Source organism: Bubalus kerabau, chromosome 5, assembly GCF_029407905.1.
Source record: "Bubalus kerabau isolate K-KA32 ecotype Philippines breed swamp buffalo chromosome 5, PCC_UOA_SB_1v2, whole genome shotgun sequence".
Taxonomy (NCBI): Eukaryota; Metazoa; Chordata; class Mammalia; order Artiodactyla; family Bovidae; genus Bubalus; species Bubalus kerabau.
Window position 1 is genome coordinate 22638456 of NC_073628.1, and position 19348 is coordinate 22657803.

General features: G+C 42.5%; 1 protein-coding gene across 1 annotated transcript; it reads left to right on the forward strand.

The window, feature by feature from the left end:
- The first annotated feature begins 31 nt into the window (after positions 1–31).
- LOC129654170 (prostate and testis expressed protein 13-like) lies at positions 32–19228 on the forward strand. The gene is made up of 6 exons (XM_055583720.1): positions 32–861; positions 5447–5531; positions 5620–5691; positions 18236–18262; positions 18605–18745; positions 19062–19228. Exons 2-6 carry the CDS (start codon positions 5498–5500, stop codon positions 19226–19228), a joined length of 441 nt encoding a protein of 146 aa, XP_055439695.1. The 5' UTR covers positions 32–861; positions 5447–5497.
- Positions 19229–19348: the final 120 nt, after the last annotated feature.

The window sequence follows — 19348 nt, forward strand, 5'->3', positions numbered from 1 at the left end:
GCTCGGATTCGATGAGGTCCGCACGCCGCCAAGCTTGAGCACGTAACCCGGAAGCATCGCGGCGTCGCCTGCAAGTGACCCGAAGGGGAGGGGCGGGCTTCTGAGGCTCGGTTAACTCTCGAGGTTACCTAACGGCGAGATACCTGGATTTGGGGAGGGGCATTCTAAACGTTCCGTCTACCTCAGGGAAATCAATCTCTTCCTTCTTTTGGAGCCCTCTCCCCCGATTCCGCCTCTTCCACCGCCCCCTCCTCCGCACCCCACCCGGCTCCGCAGCAATCTCCCTGGAGTCTGATAAGCGCAGTTTCCGTATAAAGACCCGTGTAAAGCGCAATCTTTTCCCTGGCTTCCTAGGCTCTCTGATTTGACCCATTGTGTGTCTCCAGCGCTTGCCAATGTGACTCTCAAACTGATTCCGCCACTCCGACTAATGCTAGAAGAAGCCCTCGCTTGAGCTTAAAGGCTCCCTTCTTCCCATAATCTTAACCCTTAAGTATCTGTTTTGTTTACATACCTGGGAAAGAATGTTCTAGGGGGTTGGGAATTCTTGAGGGTGAGGCCTAGAAGAGAAAAAGGGTAGAGGTCCTAGTCACCTCCCTGCAACCTATGTAAAGCAACTTGTCCTTCCACATCCTGAGCTTTCTATACCCCACCCCATGCAAATAGGAAGGTGACAGATTTAATTAACACTATTTGTTAAATTCAGGATTGAGTGAGAGGGAGAAAATGATCTTTAACGTTTTCCTCCAAACTTCAGTTATCCCTTACTCTTACCACCTTTTTCCTCGGGCCTGTGCACTTTGGATTTGTTGAGGAAAAGGAATAAACAGAGGAGAAGATGACAGAAGTCGTTTTGCAAAGGTTTGAATGACCCTACCCCTAGATCTCCAATGTCTTAACACGCCTTCAGTGCACATTCTTTTCTCATGAACAAATATCCCATGTTGTAGTTTGGTCTTCTCATCCCTGCATGTCTTTTTCATTGGCATTGAATCTCTACTTTGTCTTAGAAACTAGTGGACAGAATCATTTTTCTTAACTATTGCTTTGCTCATTCAACGAACTCCTTACACACATCCCTTATTAATTTCTTGTCCTTTCTGTTAGAATTTTATCTTTGAAACCCTTTAATAATTTGAAGCATCTATCTCCTGTCATATTTCAGATGGAATCTTGTGTTCTAAGACCTTGTTTTTTGATGGACCACTTCATTTTCTAGCTTTGTCTAGATCTGATTTGATAATCCCCATGATTCCTTGAAATCCGTAACCCAGGTCAAGAAAACTTAACCAGGGTCATCTAAACTACAGTAAATGGAACAAAATCCTATTCTTGCAAAGCAAACTGCATCTTCAAAAAAATGTAGTGAGGAAAATTTCAAACATATGGAAAAAATGAAGCTACATGAACTCAGTGCCCAGCTCCAGCAATTATTAACTTCTGGCCAATCTCTTTACATATGGATGTGAGAGTTGGACCATAAAGAAGGCTGAGTGCTAAAGAATTGATGCTTTTGAACTGTGGTGTTGGAGGAGACTCTTGAAAGTCCATTGAACTGCAACGAGATCAAATCAGTCAATCCTAAAGGAAATCAGTTCTGAATATTCATTGGAAGAACTGATGCTGAAGCTAAAGCTCCAGTACTTTGGCTACGTGATTCGAAGAGCCGACTCATTAGCAAAGACCCTGATGCTGAGAAAGATTGAAGGCAGGAGGAGAAGGGGACAACTGAGGATGAGATGGTTGAATGGCCTCACGACTCAATGGACATGAGTTTGAGCGAACTTCTGGAAATGGTGAAGGACAGGGAAGTCTGGCATGCTGCAGTCTATAGGGTCGCAAAGAGTCGGACACAACTGAGAGACTGAATAAGCAAATATCAAGCATCAAAGATCTATAAATATATCAGTATGATTTCTAAAAACATAAAGGACTTTAAAAAGCATAACCACAATCTTATCACATCTAAAATATTTAATGTATTTTCTTATTTACTTGTCACATAGTTTTGCTTTTTTTTTTTTCCTTTACTGTGCTTGTTTAACCTAGGATCCTATCCAGTTCACACATTGTGATTAGTTGATAGGTCTTTCAAGCTTCTCTTATTCTACACATTCCACCTCCATATTTCTCCCTTGCATTTCGTTTGAAGGAGCCTGGTTGTTGGTCCTGTGGTGTTTCCCTTAATCTGAATTTTGCTGATTGCATCTGAGTGATGTAGATTAACATAGCTTCCTTACCTTTTGGTAGTAATGCAGCCCTTTTCTAGATGCTTTCCCTGATTCAGCCTAACTGGTTTAATTAACCCATCTGTGTCTTTGTACATTCAAATATTGCTTTCAACTAGTTATATACTCATGCTTAAGTTAATCACTGCTTTGTGATATCTTTGCTTACCTCAGCCCTTTGTTGACATATTCAAACTCCTTCAACTGTAGCCCTCTCTTACTTCTTAACTTGCATGTGTGTGGATAATAGTGTAAGGAATAAGTGAGAATGAGATCTTCCAGGAGAGAATATAGAGTGAATTAGAAGGCAGCTGCTCTCTTCTTGACAGTCTCATCTGTTGAACTCTGGGAGACTGCCCTATCCTGCTTCTGCTCCTGCCGCTCTCCTGCCTTTCAACTTTGCTGGTCCCCAGAGAGTAGTTCTTTTTTTTTTTTCCCCCCTCCCTTAAAGAGCTTAAATAGTTTTGTTGCTTTCTCTATTCATTTTATGTGAGATAATTTCAAAAATCTATAATTTCAATCCTTCCTCTCTCCTGAGTTTCTAAAATGTATCTTATCTGCGTACTCTGATTTCTACATGGACTTCTTTTCATCTTTCCAAATGCAATATATCTGAAATACTACTCATCTTTCCCCTCTGGATTCACCCGTGTGATTTCCAAGGGTGAATGGTATTATTGTTTCCCTGTGTTTTCACTCCTGAAGGGATGATCATTTTTCACTCTTTCTCATCCCCTGTATCTCATAAATACTAAGTTCTGTAATTTTGTTCCCTTGTAAAGTCTCATCAATATCAATATCAATAACCTCAGATATGTAGATGACACTACCCTTATGGCAGAAAGTGAAGAGGAACTAAAGAGCCTCTTGATGAAAGTGAAAGAGGAGAGTGAAAAAGTTGGCTTAAAGCTCAACATTTAGAAAATGAAGATCATGGCATCTGGTCCCATCACTTCATGGGAAATAGATGGGGAAACAGTGGAAACAGTGTCAGACTTTATTTTTTGGGCTCCAGAGTCACTGCAGATGGTGACTGCAGCCATGAAATTAAAAGGCGCTTACTCCTTGGAAGAAAAGTTATGACCAACCTAGATAGCATATTCAAAAGCAGAGACGTTACTTTGCCAACAAAGGTCCATCTGGTCAAGGCTATGGTTTTTCCAGCTGTCATGTATGGATGTGAGAGTTGGACTGTGAAGAAAGCTGAGCCCCGAAGAAGGAGAAGGGGACGACAGAGGATGAGATGGCTGGATGGTATCACCGACTCAATGGACGTGAGTCTGAGTGAACTCCGTGAGATGGTGATGGACAGGGAGGCCTGGCATGCTGCGATTCATGGGAGTTGGACACGACTGAGTGACTGAACTGAACTGAAAGTCTCATCTGTTCCTTACATTTCCTTTTTCCTACTAATCACTAGTTCAGCCCTAATTATTTTGTTCTTAGATTCTTTCAGACATCTTTAATAATACTGAAGGATATGGCATAGACGCTAAGACTGTAGGCTGTGGGGTCATGTTCAGTTCAGTTGCTCAGTCGTGTCTGACTCTTTGCGACCCCATGAATCACAGCATACCAGGCCTCCCTGTCCATCACCAACTCCCGGAGTTCACTCAAACTCACATCCATCGAGTCAGTGGTGCCATCAAGCCATCTCATCCTCTGTCGTCCCCTTCTCCTCCTGGCCCCAATCCCTCCCAGCATCAGAGTCTTTTCCAATGAGTCAGTTCTTCACATGAGGTGGCCAAAGTACTGGAGTTTCAGCTTTAGCATCATTCTTTCCAAAGAACACCCAGGGCTGATCTCCTTCAGAATGGACTGGTTGGGTCTCCTTGCAGTCCAAAGGACTCTCAAGAGTCTTCTCCAACACCACAGTTCAGAAGCATCAATTCTTCGGCACTCAGCTTTCTTCACAGTCCAACTCTCACATCCATACATGACCGCTGGAAAAACCATACCCTTGACTAGATGGACCTTTGTTGGCAAAGTAATGTCTTTGCTTTTCAATATGCTATCTAGTTTGGTCATAACTTTTCTTCCAAGGAGTAAGCGTCTTTTAATTTCATGGCTGCAGTCACCATCTGCAGTGATTTTGGAACCCCCCAAAATAAAGTCTGACACTGTTTCCCCATCTATTTCCCATGAAGTGATGGGACCAGATGCCATGATCTTCATTTTCTGAATGCTGAGTTTTAAGCCAACTTTTTCACTCTCCTCTTTCACCTTCATCAAGAGGCTTTTTAGTTTCTCTTCACTTTCTGCCATAAGGGTGGTGTCATCTGCATATCTGAGGTTATTGATATTTCTCCCTGCAATCTTGATTCCAGCTTGTGCTTCTTCCAGCCCAGCATTTCTCATGATGTACTCTGCATATGTTATCTGGGCTCAAATTCTGACTCCTCCACTCCCTGGATTTGTGACCTGGGCAGGTTATGTAGATTCTGTTTTCTCATTTTAAAAATGGAGATGATAATTCAACTTCCTTCATATGGTTTTTGTGAGAATTAAATGAGAAAAGCTAGCATAGTGTCTATGAAATAATAGCTTATGGTATTATAAATATTGTATAGTATTCTTTAGTCTATAAAATTATTATTATTGGAAAAATAGCTCTTTGCCTTCCCTTTTACTCTCTTGGCTCAGTCCATCCTATATGTCATTGCCATATGAGTCTTTCTAAAATGTTAATCAAGTTATTCTGCTTAAGCACCTGCAGTGGTCTCTGTCAGAGTAAATTCAGCCTTCCTGGGACTCTGCACCATCTGGAGCCATCATGCCTTTTCAGCCTCATTTCCCGGGTCACCTCTACTCAAGCTTCCCATTCTGGTTAGTCGTGTTTTTTCACTCTCCTCAAAGCTACTTGGTTTATTTAACTTTGGATTTCCTTACTCTGCATCATCCTGAGCCATCATGCCTTTTCAGCCTCATTTCCCAGGTCCTAGGATTTCCTTACCTTATCCAAATTATCCTCCTCTCTCAAATCCTATACCTCTTGAATGTTCATCTCCAATTTATCCCTTCCACTAAGCCGGCCCTGATTACTTTCAGCCTTTGGAATCTGACCCTTTTTGAAATTCATATAGCACTTACTTTTATTTCTTATTTAACATCTAAAATACCTAGACTGAGACTGTTAATATTCTGTTTAGTTTAACCTTATCTTTTCATCCCAAGGTGCTCATTCCATTCCATTCTTACTTTTTGATACTTTATAATAGGAGCCCTTCACCAGTCTACTCACTGAACATTCAACGTATCAGCAGTGATGGATGCTGATGATACGGATGATATCATCATCCATACGTATGTATGACAAGGATGTACATTTCTCCTAGTGCTTATACAGGGCCTTCTCTGCTCACCTCTCTGTCTCTCCTTTTTTTTTTTTTAGCAGTCACAAAGGCAGTGGTTGCAAAGGAAACAGCAAAGAGTCAGGAATCAGGAGACCAGAGTTCTGTTCCCAGTAAGTTGCTATCATAATTTGGACAAGTTAAGTTTCTCTTTGTTTGTTTTCTCAGTTATTAAATGGACTTACATTAGATATTATGTTAATTGCTTTCAGTTCTAAAATCCTTTCATTTTAAATCTATTTAAAGGGCCAACTCAAGTATGTTATTCCCAATCATTCTTATTTATTCCCAATCATTCTTATTTACATTCTTATTTACATGATAGTCATACCTTGCTTTTTATTCTTATTACTTTTCCAAGTATGTATTTCTTATCCTCCCAAGAAGATTCAGGTCTTTAGGGGCAGTATATGCATACATGTCTCATATTTGGTATTATTTACCACAACTATCAAAGCTATGTGTATAATGAAATTAAGTATGGTCAAATTAAATTATTACGGGATGGGAAGAATCTTCCACCAGCAAAGGAGACTCTTCAGAATTTATAGGCTCCGTATCCCTACATTTATCATTCCAACTTATAATGTCCTATTCTTTTCTAATTGTAGATACACAGTATGAGGTTCTGTGTTTGGTTTTCAGCAATTTCAGCCCTTAGCTCCAGGAGGAGCTAAAGGTCTGCATGGCACACGTAGAAGCTTCCAGTCATTTATGCGGTCCTTGAGCTGGAAATTTCAAATCCCCGAAGTCATCCTTTTACCACATTGTCTGACATGGGGAGTAACTAGGTAATCTTAATTGCTAGATCTCCACATAAAAGTTTGAAAGTATAAAGACATAGTCATCTGATTCTTGTTTCTTGTAAGTGGCTGATTAGGAGTATTCAGTAGAGATACATTGCTTATCTCTATTTCCACATCTTGGCATGGACTGTCACTGCTCTCTATACTACTAGAAATAGTCATTAGTATCTTTAAATCTAATCAAATTAGAGAGCCAATTCAGAAGCCCCAGAACTGATTCAGAAAACTCATCTGTGAAATTCTGTTCCTCTAGAACCATTCTTGGGCTTCCCTCGTAGCTCAGCTGGTAAAGAATCTGCCTGCAGTGTGGGAGACCTGGGTTCGATTCCTGGATTGGAAATATCCCCTCTAGGAGGGCATGACAACCCACTCTAGTATTCTTGCCTGGAGAATCTCCACAGACAGAGGAACCTGGCAGACAGCAGATCACAAAGAGTGGGACACAACTGAGAAACTAAGCAGAACCATTCTCAGTACCAAAATCTGCATTAGAGATACAGATTCAATAGGATTGATTGACTGATTGAATGGCTGATTGAATTGGTTAACATGATTATGGACACCCAGAGGTCCCACAGTCTGCAAGCTGGAGGACCAGGAAAGTCTGGTATAATGAAGTCTGAGTCCAAAGGCCTGAGAACCAGGATTCTGGGTGCCTGTCCTGGCTCAAGCCGAGAGCACATTTGCCCTTCTTCCACATTTCTGTTCTGTTCAGTGGATTAAATGATGCCCACCCTCACTGGTGAAAGTGATCTTCTTTACCCAGTCTACTGACTCAAATGCTAATCTTTCCTGAAAACATCCTCACAAATGCACCCAGAAATAACATTTTATCAGCTAGCTGGACACCCCTTAGCCTAGTCAGATTGACACAGAAAACCATCATATCTTCCACATGCATCCCTCCCCCTGCTTTAATGTTACTTCTCAGTCTTATCTCCTGAGCTACATAGTCACATAATTACTGCCTTTTTGCCATTTTTACGTGAATGGCTCACTTAACTCTCAAATGTAACATGTGTAAGTTGAATCATCTCCCCTTTTCATGCCACACTTCGAGGATTCCTCAGTGAGTAGTGATACTTCTACGCAGTGGCATATACCAGGTACTTGGGAGTCTTTGATATTCATTCCTCTCTCCCTCCTAGTAGGTCAGTACATTTTCACTCAAAATGTATCTCAGATGCTTCCATTTTTCTGTCTTTACTATTGGAACTAATCCTAAACACTGTACCCCATGCACCTCCTCATCAGTGTTTTCACTTCTTCTCTAAACTGTTCTCCCCACAGCAACTAAAGGAAGTCACTCTCCCTTGTTCCTCATCTCATTAATCTGTGGCCTTCTTCTTCCTTGATTTCCTTGAATAAAACATACCCTTTTAACTTGACTTTGGATCTTTGCATATCCTTCCCATCCACTATTCTACACTGAACAAATATTCATCCTTCTTTCTCTCATTGGCACCATCTCCAGAGCTCTTCCATGACCACCTAATCATTTTTTTTTACACCCAGGACCCTCTTCGGATTGTTAATAACACATATCAACCTTCATTCTTTTACGGGATTACTTGCGTGTACATTTCATGAGAGTAGAAACCACTGGCTATGATCTTTATTGTTGTCTGCTCAGCTCCTGGGACAGTTCCTCGTATCTAGAGGTGGGATCAGTGAATATTTGCTGAAGGAATGAAAGCCTTGAAACAATGCCTCTGCTTCTCCTTGAAATGGACCCTCAAGAGCAGCCTAATCCTGTGGCAATCACAACATTGTCCAGCAGGGGGTGCTGCCTGGGAGAGAAAGTGTTTCTGTGGGATCAGGTCTCCTTTAGGGTCTCAGAAGGCAATGGCACCCCACTCCAGTACTCTTGCCTGGAAAATCCCATGGGTGGAGGAGCGTGGTAGGCTGCAGTCCATGGGGTTGCTAAGAGTCGGACACGACTGAGCAACTTCACTTTCACTTTTCACTTTCATGCCTTGAAGAAGGAAATGGCAACCCACTCCAGTGTTCTTGCCTGGAGAATCCCAGGGACGGGGGAGCCTGATGGCCTGCCATCTATGGGGTCGCACAGAGTCAGAGACGACTGAAGCGACTTAGCAGCAGCAGCAACTCCGCTAGTGGAGGAGGCTTTCTGTTCCAATTGTTAGCTTTCTTACTGAGGAATTTAATTCCATTCGGTTGTAATCACACTGTAAACTGCTTACCTTGAAAGTATGTGATTTGAGAGTGGATGTTATGTGTGAGGGGAATAGGCAAAAACATCAACTTCTTTTTACATTTCTAAAATCGTTTAGAATTATAACAGCCATCTATTATTTTATAATTAGAAAATTAAATGAAGTTAAAATGTTTAAAAATAAGAAATATAAGTTGGCTTGGAAATAATAATGCTGCATGATTAATTTCTGTAATGGTTTTTACTGGTCCCAAGAGACCTGGCTTCAAGCATAAAATATTTCTTTGAGCAGAGTCAGACTGAATCAGACTGATTTCTTTATTTGCTGTTTACTTGCTTTTCTTCTTACTTCTAAGAATTTCTTGTGCCATTATAGCTTCATTTTCTTTTGGTTTTGATTTTTCTAATTCTTACTTGTGTTCTGAAGGGCACTGCTCTTTCAAAATCAGGGCAGTTCTCCTTTTTTTTTTTTTGAAATTTATTGTATTGAAATATAGTTGATTTATAATGTGTTAATTTCTGTTCTACAGCAAAGTGATTCCCTTGTATATACATATATATGTTCTTTTTCATTATGGTTTATCACAGGATTTTGAATATAGTTCCCTGTGTTATACAGTAGGACCTTGTTATTTATCCATTCTATATGTAATAGTTTGTATGTGCTATTCCCAAACTCCCAATTCTTTTCTCCTCCAGCCTCCCTCCCTCTTGGCAACTACAAGTCTCTTCTCTATGTCTATGAGTCTGTTTTCGTTTTATAGATATGTTCATTTGTGTCATATTTTAGATTCCGCATATAAGTGATATCACATGGTATTTGTCTTTCTGACTTTCTTCACTTAGTATGATCATCTCTCAGCCCATCCATGTTGCTGCAAATGGCATTGCTTCATTCTTTTTTTTATGGCTGAGGAGAACTGCATGCATATACCACCTCTTTTTTACCCATTCGTGTATGTGTGTGTGTGTGTGTGTGTGTATACCGCAACTTCTTTATCCATTCACCTATTAATGGACATTTAGGTGGCTGCTATGAATGCAGAGGTTCACGTCTCTTTTTGAATGACAGTTTTGTCCAGATACATGTTGAGGGATGTGATTTCAGGATCATATGGCAGTTCTATTTTTAGTTTTTTGAGGAACTTCCATACTGTTTTCTGTAGTGGCTCAGCACAGTTCTTTATCTTCCCTCCAGGGAGGGAGACTAGAGGAAGATTCCATACTTTTTCTGAACTGGTATGATCTTGCAGTATTCTGGAAACAATATTTGTGCAAAAAGACCATCATCCTGCCAAGGTTTTCTATTCAGCGGTTCATCATAGACAGCCATGGCCAGAAATAGCGCCTGTATTGCCTGACAGCGGAGGCTGTGGCCAGGAGCCTCCTGTGCCTGGAGGTGGGGAGGGGAAGGGAAGGGTTAGAGACATTGTGGCTCAGCAGATATGCACAGTGGGCGACTCCCTAAGGCTGCATTGTTCAGTGTCCTTTCCAAAGAATTCAGAAAGGTACTGGATTCCAACGTGGGCTGGCTCCATCCGAGGGCAGAGGAGATGTAAATTTGAAGCTCTTAATAATGGCCGGAGAGAGCTCCTCTTTTCTCTCTCTCGCCAGAGAAAAGAAAAATGTATATTCATGGAAGGGGCAGAAAAGATGGGGGTATTTGGTGTGTTTGTATTAAAATTTGTTCCTGTGTCTCACCTTGTACACCCTGAGACACCAGAGTATCCTTAGAAGAAATTCCCCTTTTATTTAAGCTACTTTGATTCCTATTACTGATATTGCAAACAGTAGAATTCTAATTAATATTTGCATGTTGATTGCAAAACTGCCAACCAGGTGTTACAAATTAGGTTAAATTGGTTACATCTGGAGAAAATAGAGAGCAGTAGAGGCTGTAAGAAATTGGACAACCCTTGACCGAAAAGGCAGCAGCTGTGGAACTCGGGCTCATGGTAGCCATGCGGTATTTCAGGTTCAGCACTGACAAATACTTCACGGATTCAAAATATTCAAAATCTTTTTTAATGTGGATTTTAAAGTATCCACAGATCTGGATATTTGTGTGACTTCCTCTGGTATTTAGTGTTGCATAATTTAAAAAGCAATACTGTGCCATGAAGGCCAAACAAAACACATTTGGTAGCAGAATACATGAATAGTATTGATTTGTGTCTCCAATCACTAAACTCAGAAAAAACAGTCCCTGGGACTTGACTTTAATTGTCAAGGAACCCACGGATTTGTCTCATGCTAATTCCCCATGTACAGTCACACTGCATTTTTCTGGTGCTCATACTCTGTACCTGGTAAACTCACGGTCCATTTTTTATTTATGCCTCAGGCAGTACTCCCAGGGAACATAAGCCATTTTCCCTTTGCTGAATGGAAAGGGAAAATGGCCTCTTAGCCTCTGCTAACTAACTGAGACTTTCATTGAGCCCATTGGCTCGTTTCTCCCCCAACCCATTGCCAATGCCCCCCCACCCCCGCAAGTCTATGTCTTTAGAACATCTTTGTGTCCCACAGCAAACCCCAAGGCAGGCCCACTGGCTTTCAACTCAGTGTCCACTCCATACACGAACAAGGGTGGTTTAGAAAAGCTCTCCTTGGGGTCCCCTTTTGCTGTCTATGCTTCTCCCCCATGGTCACTGTGAGAAGCCTCTGCCCCAGATCAGTAGAGGACAATTATGTAAGGGGAACTCCCTCCCAATGTCCCAGACAGGAAATAGGGCAAGATTTTCCTCTGCCAACCTGTCAGATTCCACTTCTAGAGCCCACCAGGGATAAATGAGATGTTTGCTTTCTTGTTCTTTCTGCCAACCCTCCCAGCTTTCTCCTGGAACTGGAAAAGTGGAGGACACTGATTTTTTTCCTTCCTCTGAATCATACACATCTTTTTATGATACAGTAGACCTAGGCATTATAGTCTTTGGGCACATTCACTCTCAACCATGAAGTTTTCTCTGAGTACCTCAGTTTTAATTATTGACTTGAGAAGGAGCTAAAGAGAGTTGGCTAATCCCTTTCCATTTTTTTCCCATAAACAGTTATCTGGCTTTCAAGGCTATTGTCTTCTACATAATCTGATTTTGAATGTCTATCTTTGAATAATGTTCCTTTGTTTTAGTTGTGAAACAAATCCCATTTCATCCCTGGATAATAAAGTTGGCTACTGCAAACGCCAAAAGTAAAAAGTAAAATAAAGTCTGTTATTTTTTATACTTTCTCCCAGTCTCAGAAGCCATGGGATCTGTGTCCAGGACCCTGGTTGCCAGGCTGTATCTATCTACCTGTCTCTAATAAGAAGGCTAAGCTTCAACCTAGAATGTCAGCTCTAAACCTTACATGTTCTCTTTTAGGCCAATGGAATGTCTTTTCTCTCTTCTTACTCTTTAATTAACAGTGAGAGAGCTCTTCTTCAGAAATCTAAATTTACATAGTATTTTACTGTGAATTGAACTGAACTTACTGTGAAAATCATTGCTTTCTCCAATCCTGTGTTATGTTGCTCCCTTCCCTCTGCCTCTCAAACCATTTCTCTAACCCCAATACCTTGGCAGGCAGTTTTTCTCTCTCTCTGATATGTGGTCAGAAATTGAACATGCTAATTTTGGCTACTATCTGTAAGGCCAAATACTTGGTCCAGGGCTATTAACAGGTTGTCTTCAGCTACTTTTGAAGTCCTAACAGTATCTAATTCGGATCTCTGAAGGCTGTCTCTCACTCTTGGCTGCCTCTCTGCCTAGGGGCTGACTGCCTTCCACACTTCAGTGGTTGATCCAAGAGCAATTCAAACCACTTTTCTCCAGACTCTGTGTCTGTTCTTCTTATACAGTCCCCTTTAAAGGACTTCTCTTGCAAGTTAATTTGGGAGTAAAGGGGATTTGTATTATCATGTTCACTTCTGAACTAGTTACATATAGTTGATGATCCATGTTAGTTTTAGCTCCATGAGAACCTATGTTGAATTTTGATCTTAGGCACGTTTTAGAATTTTTTGGTTTTCCTCCCAATATACTAATCATAGTCATAAGCATCTAATGGACATTTTCTTGTAGTAAACACTTTTCTAAACCATTTGCATATGTCATCACATTTCATTGTCACAAAATACCTATGAGGTTAGTAAATTACTTTTAAAGATTAACTTAATTAATAGTAGATATATACACTAAAATTGGTCTTTTTTTTAATTAATAAGGAAAGGAAAGCACAGAGAAGTTAACTTGTGCATGATTACGTCATTAGTGGGAGGCATGTCTGGAATTTGAAGCCAGATAGTCTGAAGCTCAATGCCCAACTGCTGAGACGCCACTTGTCACAGTTTGGGGTTCTGCGGAAGGACAAAAGAGGGGAAGTCACGCTTCTCCTGCCCACTTGTTTACTCCTAGTAATACTGCAATAAAAGGCTGTAGGAATGTTTGCAATTGTAGACTGTTACGATGCTTGAAAATGTGTGGTTTAACAAGAGAAGCAAAAATTTTGAACTATACACAAAATATGCCTATTCTCATGGTTTGAGGGACATAAACCCCAAAACCAAAGAAAACTCATCACAGGTGGACAAAATCCAGCTACTGGCTATGGTTGTCTCTCTGCCCTCTTAAATCCTCTGTAGTGTAAATCCCCTCTGTCCTTTTGAAAAGGTACCCTCACATGCCCTAAGTCCTACCCTCAGGAACAGACCCACTTCCTGCCCCCTAGCATATGTTCTGATGTACAATAAGTCACAGATTCTTTCACCCAAAGTGCATTATTCAGACAGACATTGGGGTTGTATTTAAGGAAAAGAACCGTGGTAGCCTAGAGGAGAACAGGAGGAATGCTCTGTGGTCCAAAGGTCATCATCATGGGCATGCCCATTCAAAAGTGTTTTGAATCTTGGGACCCATAAAACAGTCCTGGATGGTGTTGCTGGACCAAGTTCCCTCCTGCTTAAGATTACTTATCAGCATAAGGTGTGTATGTCCTCCTTGATCTTGCTCGCCATTCAGCAGGAAAATAATGGTATTCATGCACCTGCATACACACACACACACACACACACACAGGCTCACACATGTGAACACAGCCATGCATATAAAGAAGCTTATCATTCTCTGAAAAATTGATTCTCAGAGACAACACAGTCAGTTTAGTTCATAATCAGTAAGAGAAATACTCTCCTAAATGTAATCTGCAAAAATTGATGCCAACCCTAGGAACATTGTTTCACCTTATTAGGCAGAATGATAAAAGGACCTGCTTCATTTATTCTCCTAAACCATGGTCAGTGGCCTCAGATATAGAGAAATATGGGGTATAGATCCAGGGTTTTTTTTTCATTTATTTTATTGAAGGATAGTTTATTTACAATGTTGTGTTAATTTCTGCTGTGTAACAAAGTGATTTAGCTGTATATGTATATTCCTTTTCATATTCTTTTCTATCATGGTTTCTTACAGAACATTGAATGCAGTTCCCTGGGCTATATGGTAGGTCCTTGTTGTGTATCCGTTCTGCGTATACTAGTTTGCATCTGCTAACCCCAAACTCCTAATCCTTCCCTCCCCCATACTCCCCCCCTCTTGGCAACCACAAGTTGGATCCCGTTTTTATAAGCAATAGAGTGTTTGGTGCCTGATCGCCAACCAACAGTTGCACAAAGACTTGGCTGAAATTCTGAAACTGCTGTTTTTGAACCACACTTTAAGGCTGACTGTTGTTCACTATTCTCTTGGAGGGAAGGAAGGCAGCAAGATGTTTTGTTATTCTCACATTACAAATCAAAAAGCAGATATGAGAGCTGTTCTTCTGGGTACATAAAAATTTGTGACTTATAGCACAGTGGTTATCAGACCATCCCACCTTTCTTATGTAACCAAAACCTTCCAAGACAGTTGCTTTACATTTATAGAATTTGGCTGTCTAAAAAGTAAACAGTTTGCATCTTAAATGACCTGTATGACCTAAGATATAGCCTGTTGTGTGTAATGACAGGAACAATTTGTGGTCTACAAGTCCTTCCTCTTGCCTACCAGGTAAACAAAGGAGAAAAAAAGTCATCATTAACCTCACCCTTGTGGCCTCCTAGCTTCAGTGGGAAGAAGCACGTTATTAATTAGAGATAAAGGGCCCTATGAAGAAAGAAAGTTCAGGAAAATATAGGCAAAGAGACAAAGATTGCAATAGTTTCACAAAGTGAGGCCTGAGAGAGTGAGCACTTCACAGGGTACAGTTACAGATGCTGTAGGCACAGCATTGAAGAGTTGTGGCCCTTTGTGATCATTCTCTAACTTTGTGGCTGTCTTTCAGTCACTCATTGTAGATAGAGTTGAAGAGTTGGGGTTTTGATTTTTCCCAAGATAGGGGGACATGAATGAACTCCAGCTCAGGTCTTTGGGAAGGCAAATAGGGAAGAGGAGAGTCAACTCAGCATTCAGGACTCAGGAAATTGAGCCTGACTCTGCACTAGGTCTGGGAATAGAGTCTTTTCTAATGATTCTGAACGGGCTCCCTTCTGCCTCCTCCTGGAGAAAAGCTACTTGTAGCTAGGAGTTTGGCATCTAGAAAGGCTCTTGGGGACTCCCCAAAAATCTTGATGAGAAAGGAAGTCTGGAGATGGGGGAAAGATACAAGGGGATGATTCCCAGGACACTTGAGCTGAGTGCCTTTTAGAAATCAAAAATCTTTTGGATATTTCTGCAGTCTTTGATTATTCTGAGGAGTAGTGCTCCTGATGTCACCCTGTTTCAGTGAATGACAGCTTAGTTAATTTCCTTGCAGCTCACTCATCTGAGAGAAACCAGTCTGTGCTGAACCTGAGTCCCTGACTTCAAAGAATGTTCTGAAAGAACCTGTTCTTGATCTTCCCGCCCACTCCAACACACAAGACATGCCCCCACCTACTAAGAGCTAACCTTTAGCATGTCGTTCCTCTCACGATCCCCACCATTGGGTTCTTCTCCTTGACAAGCCAGAACTCAGTGGCAGACCATGGCTGTCTTTGGACTGGTGACCTCTCAGGGTACTCTGTGCTGACTGAAGCCTCTATACTACTCCAGCTGGTGGGACTGTATGGCTCCTGAAGTTCCCAAATGCCAACATCTGCTAAAACTCTTAGCTCTGTTACGTCCTTGTGCCTTGGCATTGGGAGCACATTCAGTTCACTTTTGCCTGGGGAAATAGAAATAATAAATCCCATAGAGTCATGTTGCACAGTGGTAAGGCTACCACATTTCCACTGTACAGCTTTTTAACAAAATAACCTTTTGAAAGGGTTCTCCCACAAAGTTAGAGAATCTCCTGCCATGCTGGGCCTCGTCTAAGAGGGGAAGTGAAGTACAGCAAGAAGGGTGTAAACTCCCAAGGAGTTCTGGCCATGAATTTCTGCATGGGTCTCACATGTTCCAAATGCAAGACATGCAAAGGAGGTCCCTAAGTGAATAACTTCCTTGACAATGGCCAGTAAGTCTTAAATCCCAGCCAGGCTTCTGGGAACCCGAGTTCAGTGGAAGTTTGCCCATGAATAATGTTTGCTCTGCTAGCAAGAGAAAGCTTTTATTTTTTCATGGAGACAGTATTTTTCTTAGCCATTCTCCTCATTTCTCACTGCCATGTGATGATTCAGGGTGCAGGTCACTCTAGAGCTAGAGCCCTGGGAGCCGTTCTCCGGATTCTAGAGAAAAGGAGACAGCACGGTGGAGTGGACAAATAACAGCCCACTAAATCAGACAGGTGTGTGCCCTGTGACATCTGGAGAAAGATGCTGCAACATCTCAGTGCTGAGATGGAGTCAATTATTCCCAACCTACGAAGTTGTTTGGAGAATTCAAAAGATGAAATGGGTCTCATGCCCAAAGACTGTTTGAGACGCCCAGCAGGTCTTCATGTTTGGCCCCTCCCCTTTACCATCACCCAGGAGTGAGTCTGTTAAGTCCTAAGAAAGGTATCAGATATAGCTCTGAGAGGTCCTGTCTCACCTATGCAGTCACAGGGTTACAGAGACGTTCAGTAACTGTTGGAGGTCACACAGCAGACAGGTAACACGCTTGGGCTCCCATTCCAGGTGTGCATGGGGTCCTCTCTGGATGAAGATTACGTGAGGGATCTCCCTTGGGTAGATTGTGTGTGTGGCTCTGGGGATGAGCGCGTTCAGGTAATCAGCCCCCACCCCCTCCCTCCCCCAGAAGGGCGACCTGCCATCACCACTGCCTGTCTCCTGTGCTGTGACTGCTAACCGCAAGGTGAAGGCCAGGAACTGGAAATCGCTGTCACAGCAGAGGCCCCATTCCCTGTGCCTCTCCAGTGAACCGCACTCATCGTGCCACCCAGGTTCTCATCGGGTGTCTCTGACTATCTGATCTGTGCAAGGCATCACTCTAGCTGCTGAGAAGAAAGCAGCGCAACACACGAAACTCTTGTGTTTGTGGAACTCCTGTTCTTGTGAGGGGAGAGAGACAAAATGGCCATAAGGAAGGAGAGGCTAGAGAAGGACAAAGTGGGTTAAGTACTCTGGAAGTGAAGTGAAGTCGCTCAGTCGTGTCCGATTCTTTGCAACCCCATGGACTGTAGCCTACCAGGCTCCTCCATCCATGGGATTTTCCAGGTAAGAGTACTGGAGTGGGTTGCCATTTCCTTCTCCAGGGGATCTTCCCGACCCAGGGATTGAACCCGGGTCTCCCGCATTGTAGGCAGACACTTTACCGTCTAAGCCACCAGGGAAGCCCAAGTACTCTGGAGAAGATGCCAAATAGGAAAGGGGCCTGGGAAGTGTGGTGAGAGAGTTTGGGGTGTGCACATGTACACATGTGTATCCTTAGCTCTAACTTTCTAATCCCGCCACATCCCTTTCGAGCGAGTAATCGAAGCATCTCTTCCTCTTTTTCCCCATCACTCCGAGCGTTTGTCCCTCCATTGTAACCATTCTTGGTCTTTGTCCCCACTCAAAATTTTAATGAATAAAGCTGGAGGGAAGCAGGGATCACTTTCACCTCGTTGCCTGTTTTCCTGGGCTGTCCCATCCATTTCAGAGAGGGATGCTCCACCGGGCAGTCAGACTGTATCTGGGGAATCGGCTGAGGTGAGTGTCCGGGAGGGTTGTGGTACCTTAAGGGACCTGAGAAACTCACTCCCAGATGCTCAGTGGCCCCAGCTTTGTTGTAGCTGAGTGGACATCACGTGGATGTGGATATACACCTGTTGTGTAGACCAACAGGCAGAAATACAATCATGTGAAGAGGTACTAGGGAGAGAGATTCGATACCAGCATTAATTAGTATTTTATGATAGCTCTAATAAAATGAAACAGGACATCTGCTTGGCCTGAGTTCTAAGTAGGTGGAAATAGACAGGATGTACTGTCTCCTGGGAACACTGGAGAGAGAGGATTCAAGTCGACTGACCTGAAATTTATGCCTTTGCGATTCTAGTGGGACGCCTGAGGGCAGGTGGTAGGGATAAAAAGAGGCTGGGGCCTCCTCCTGGGACCTCTGCAGGAATGGGCCCCTGGATGTTCAGGTTGCTTCTGATGAGCATGTTCACGGTGCTCTTCATGAATGAGAGTAAGCCTGGTGAGGGTGGTGCTTGGTGGGCAAATGGGCGGGCAGAGAATGTATGGGGAGGAAGAGAGGGACTTGGTGACTTGACTGGTGTGAAGTGGTTCCAGGAGAATTTTTCTTCTTCTCTTTACAGGAGACAGAGTCCTGGGTGCAAGCAAATGTACGGTGCAGTTCATTTTCAGTTCTTGGATAAATGACGCCACAAAGGGAGGGGACATTTTTGAGTTCTTTTCATATTATCTCTCTACCCTCCCTGGCTACACTCCCCTTTCCCCACTGACTGTTCTAGTGTCTTCTTTTCGCCCCCAGCCTTGGGTGAGAGGGGGAGGTCTTTAACTTCTTGAGGGGAGTAACGACCCCCTGACAGAAGCTGGGAGGGTGTCTGCATCTCTCCTGTGTGTGTTACACCACTCGAGTGTAAAGGTTTCCAGGTGGGGGTGGGCTTCTGAACAGAATCCCTGTCCCTAGAATTCTGCATCAAAGTCTTCCTCTCTTCCTTTAGGGTTTCAGCTTTGCCGTCAATGTGAAGTCCACAATGGATACAGTTGCAACCACGTGATTGGACATTGCTGGAAATTTAAATTACCTAACCTGAAGAGAGCTTGTGTCACAGACAACTTTTACTATTATGATCGTATTGCAGGTAAGTGGGGTTAGAAAGAGACAAAAGATACTATCAGTGGTGGCCATGATCCCTGGACTCAACACGTGGAGGGAGACTGGGACCATTGCCAGGTGGGAAAATGGGATTCTCTGTACACAGACCTGGGATGGAGGCTGTCTGGGAGGCAGATATCTTTTGCCTGGTCCTGTTTAGAGAGACATAGATGAAATGCAGATATAGCTTTGGGGCAAGTTTCCTGTGTTTAGGAGATTTTTGAGGTTCTGGGGAGATGTCATGGCTAGGAAGATGATGAGATCAAGCAAGAGGATCACATTTACTTTTCCATTCTCTTTAGATAGATATAACTACAGATACACAGTGCTGTCTTGTAGGACTTGTGAAGAGGGATCATTCATGATATTTCATGACTTATATAGAGAAACGTTTTGCTGCACTGAAGACAATTGTAACGATCCTGAGAAAAATATGGACATTTCAAAGGTACCAGTGTCGTATTCATAAAACAACAAATAAAATAATTATGATTTTAAAAAACCATCTCTCCTAGGTATTTTTTCCTTTTCCTTACCCCCTGGCCACATCATCTCACATTTTCTCAGAACCCAGACCCTGCTACTGTAT

Excerpts from the sequence above, each read along its gene's own strand:
- LOC129654170 (XM_055583720.1), top strand. The coding sequence starts at position 5,498 with ATGCTGATGATACGGATGATATCATCATCCATAC. Across the intron at positions 5,532-5,619 it reads GATGATATCATCATCCATAC|CAGTCACAAAGGCAGTGGTT; the intron begins GTATGTATGACA and ends TTTTTTTTTTAG. Across the intron at positions 18,263-18,604 it reads AGTCCTGGGTGCAAGCAAAT|GGTTTCAGCTTTGCCGTCAA; the intron begins GTACGGTGCAGT and ends CTCTTCCTTTAG.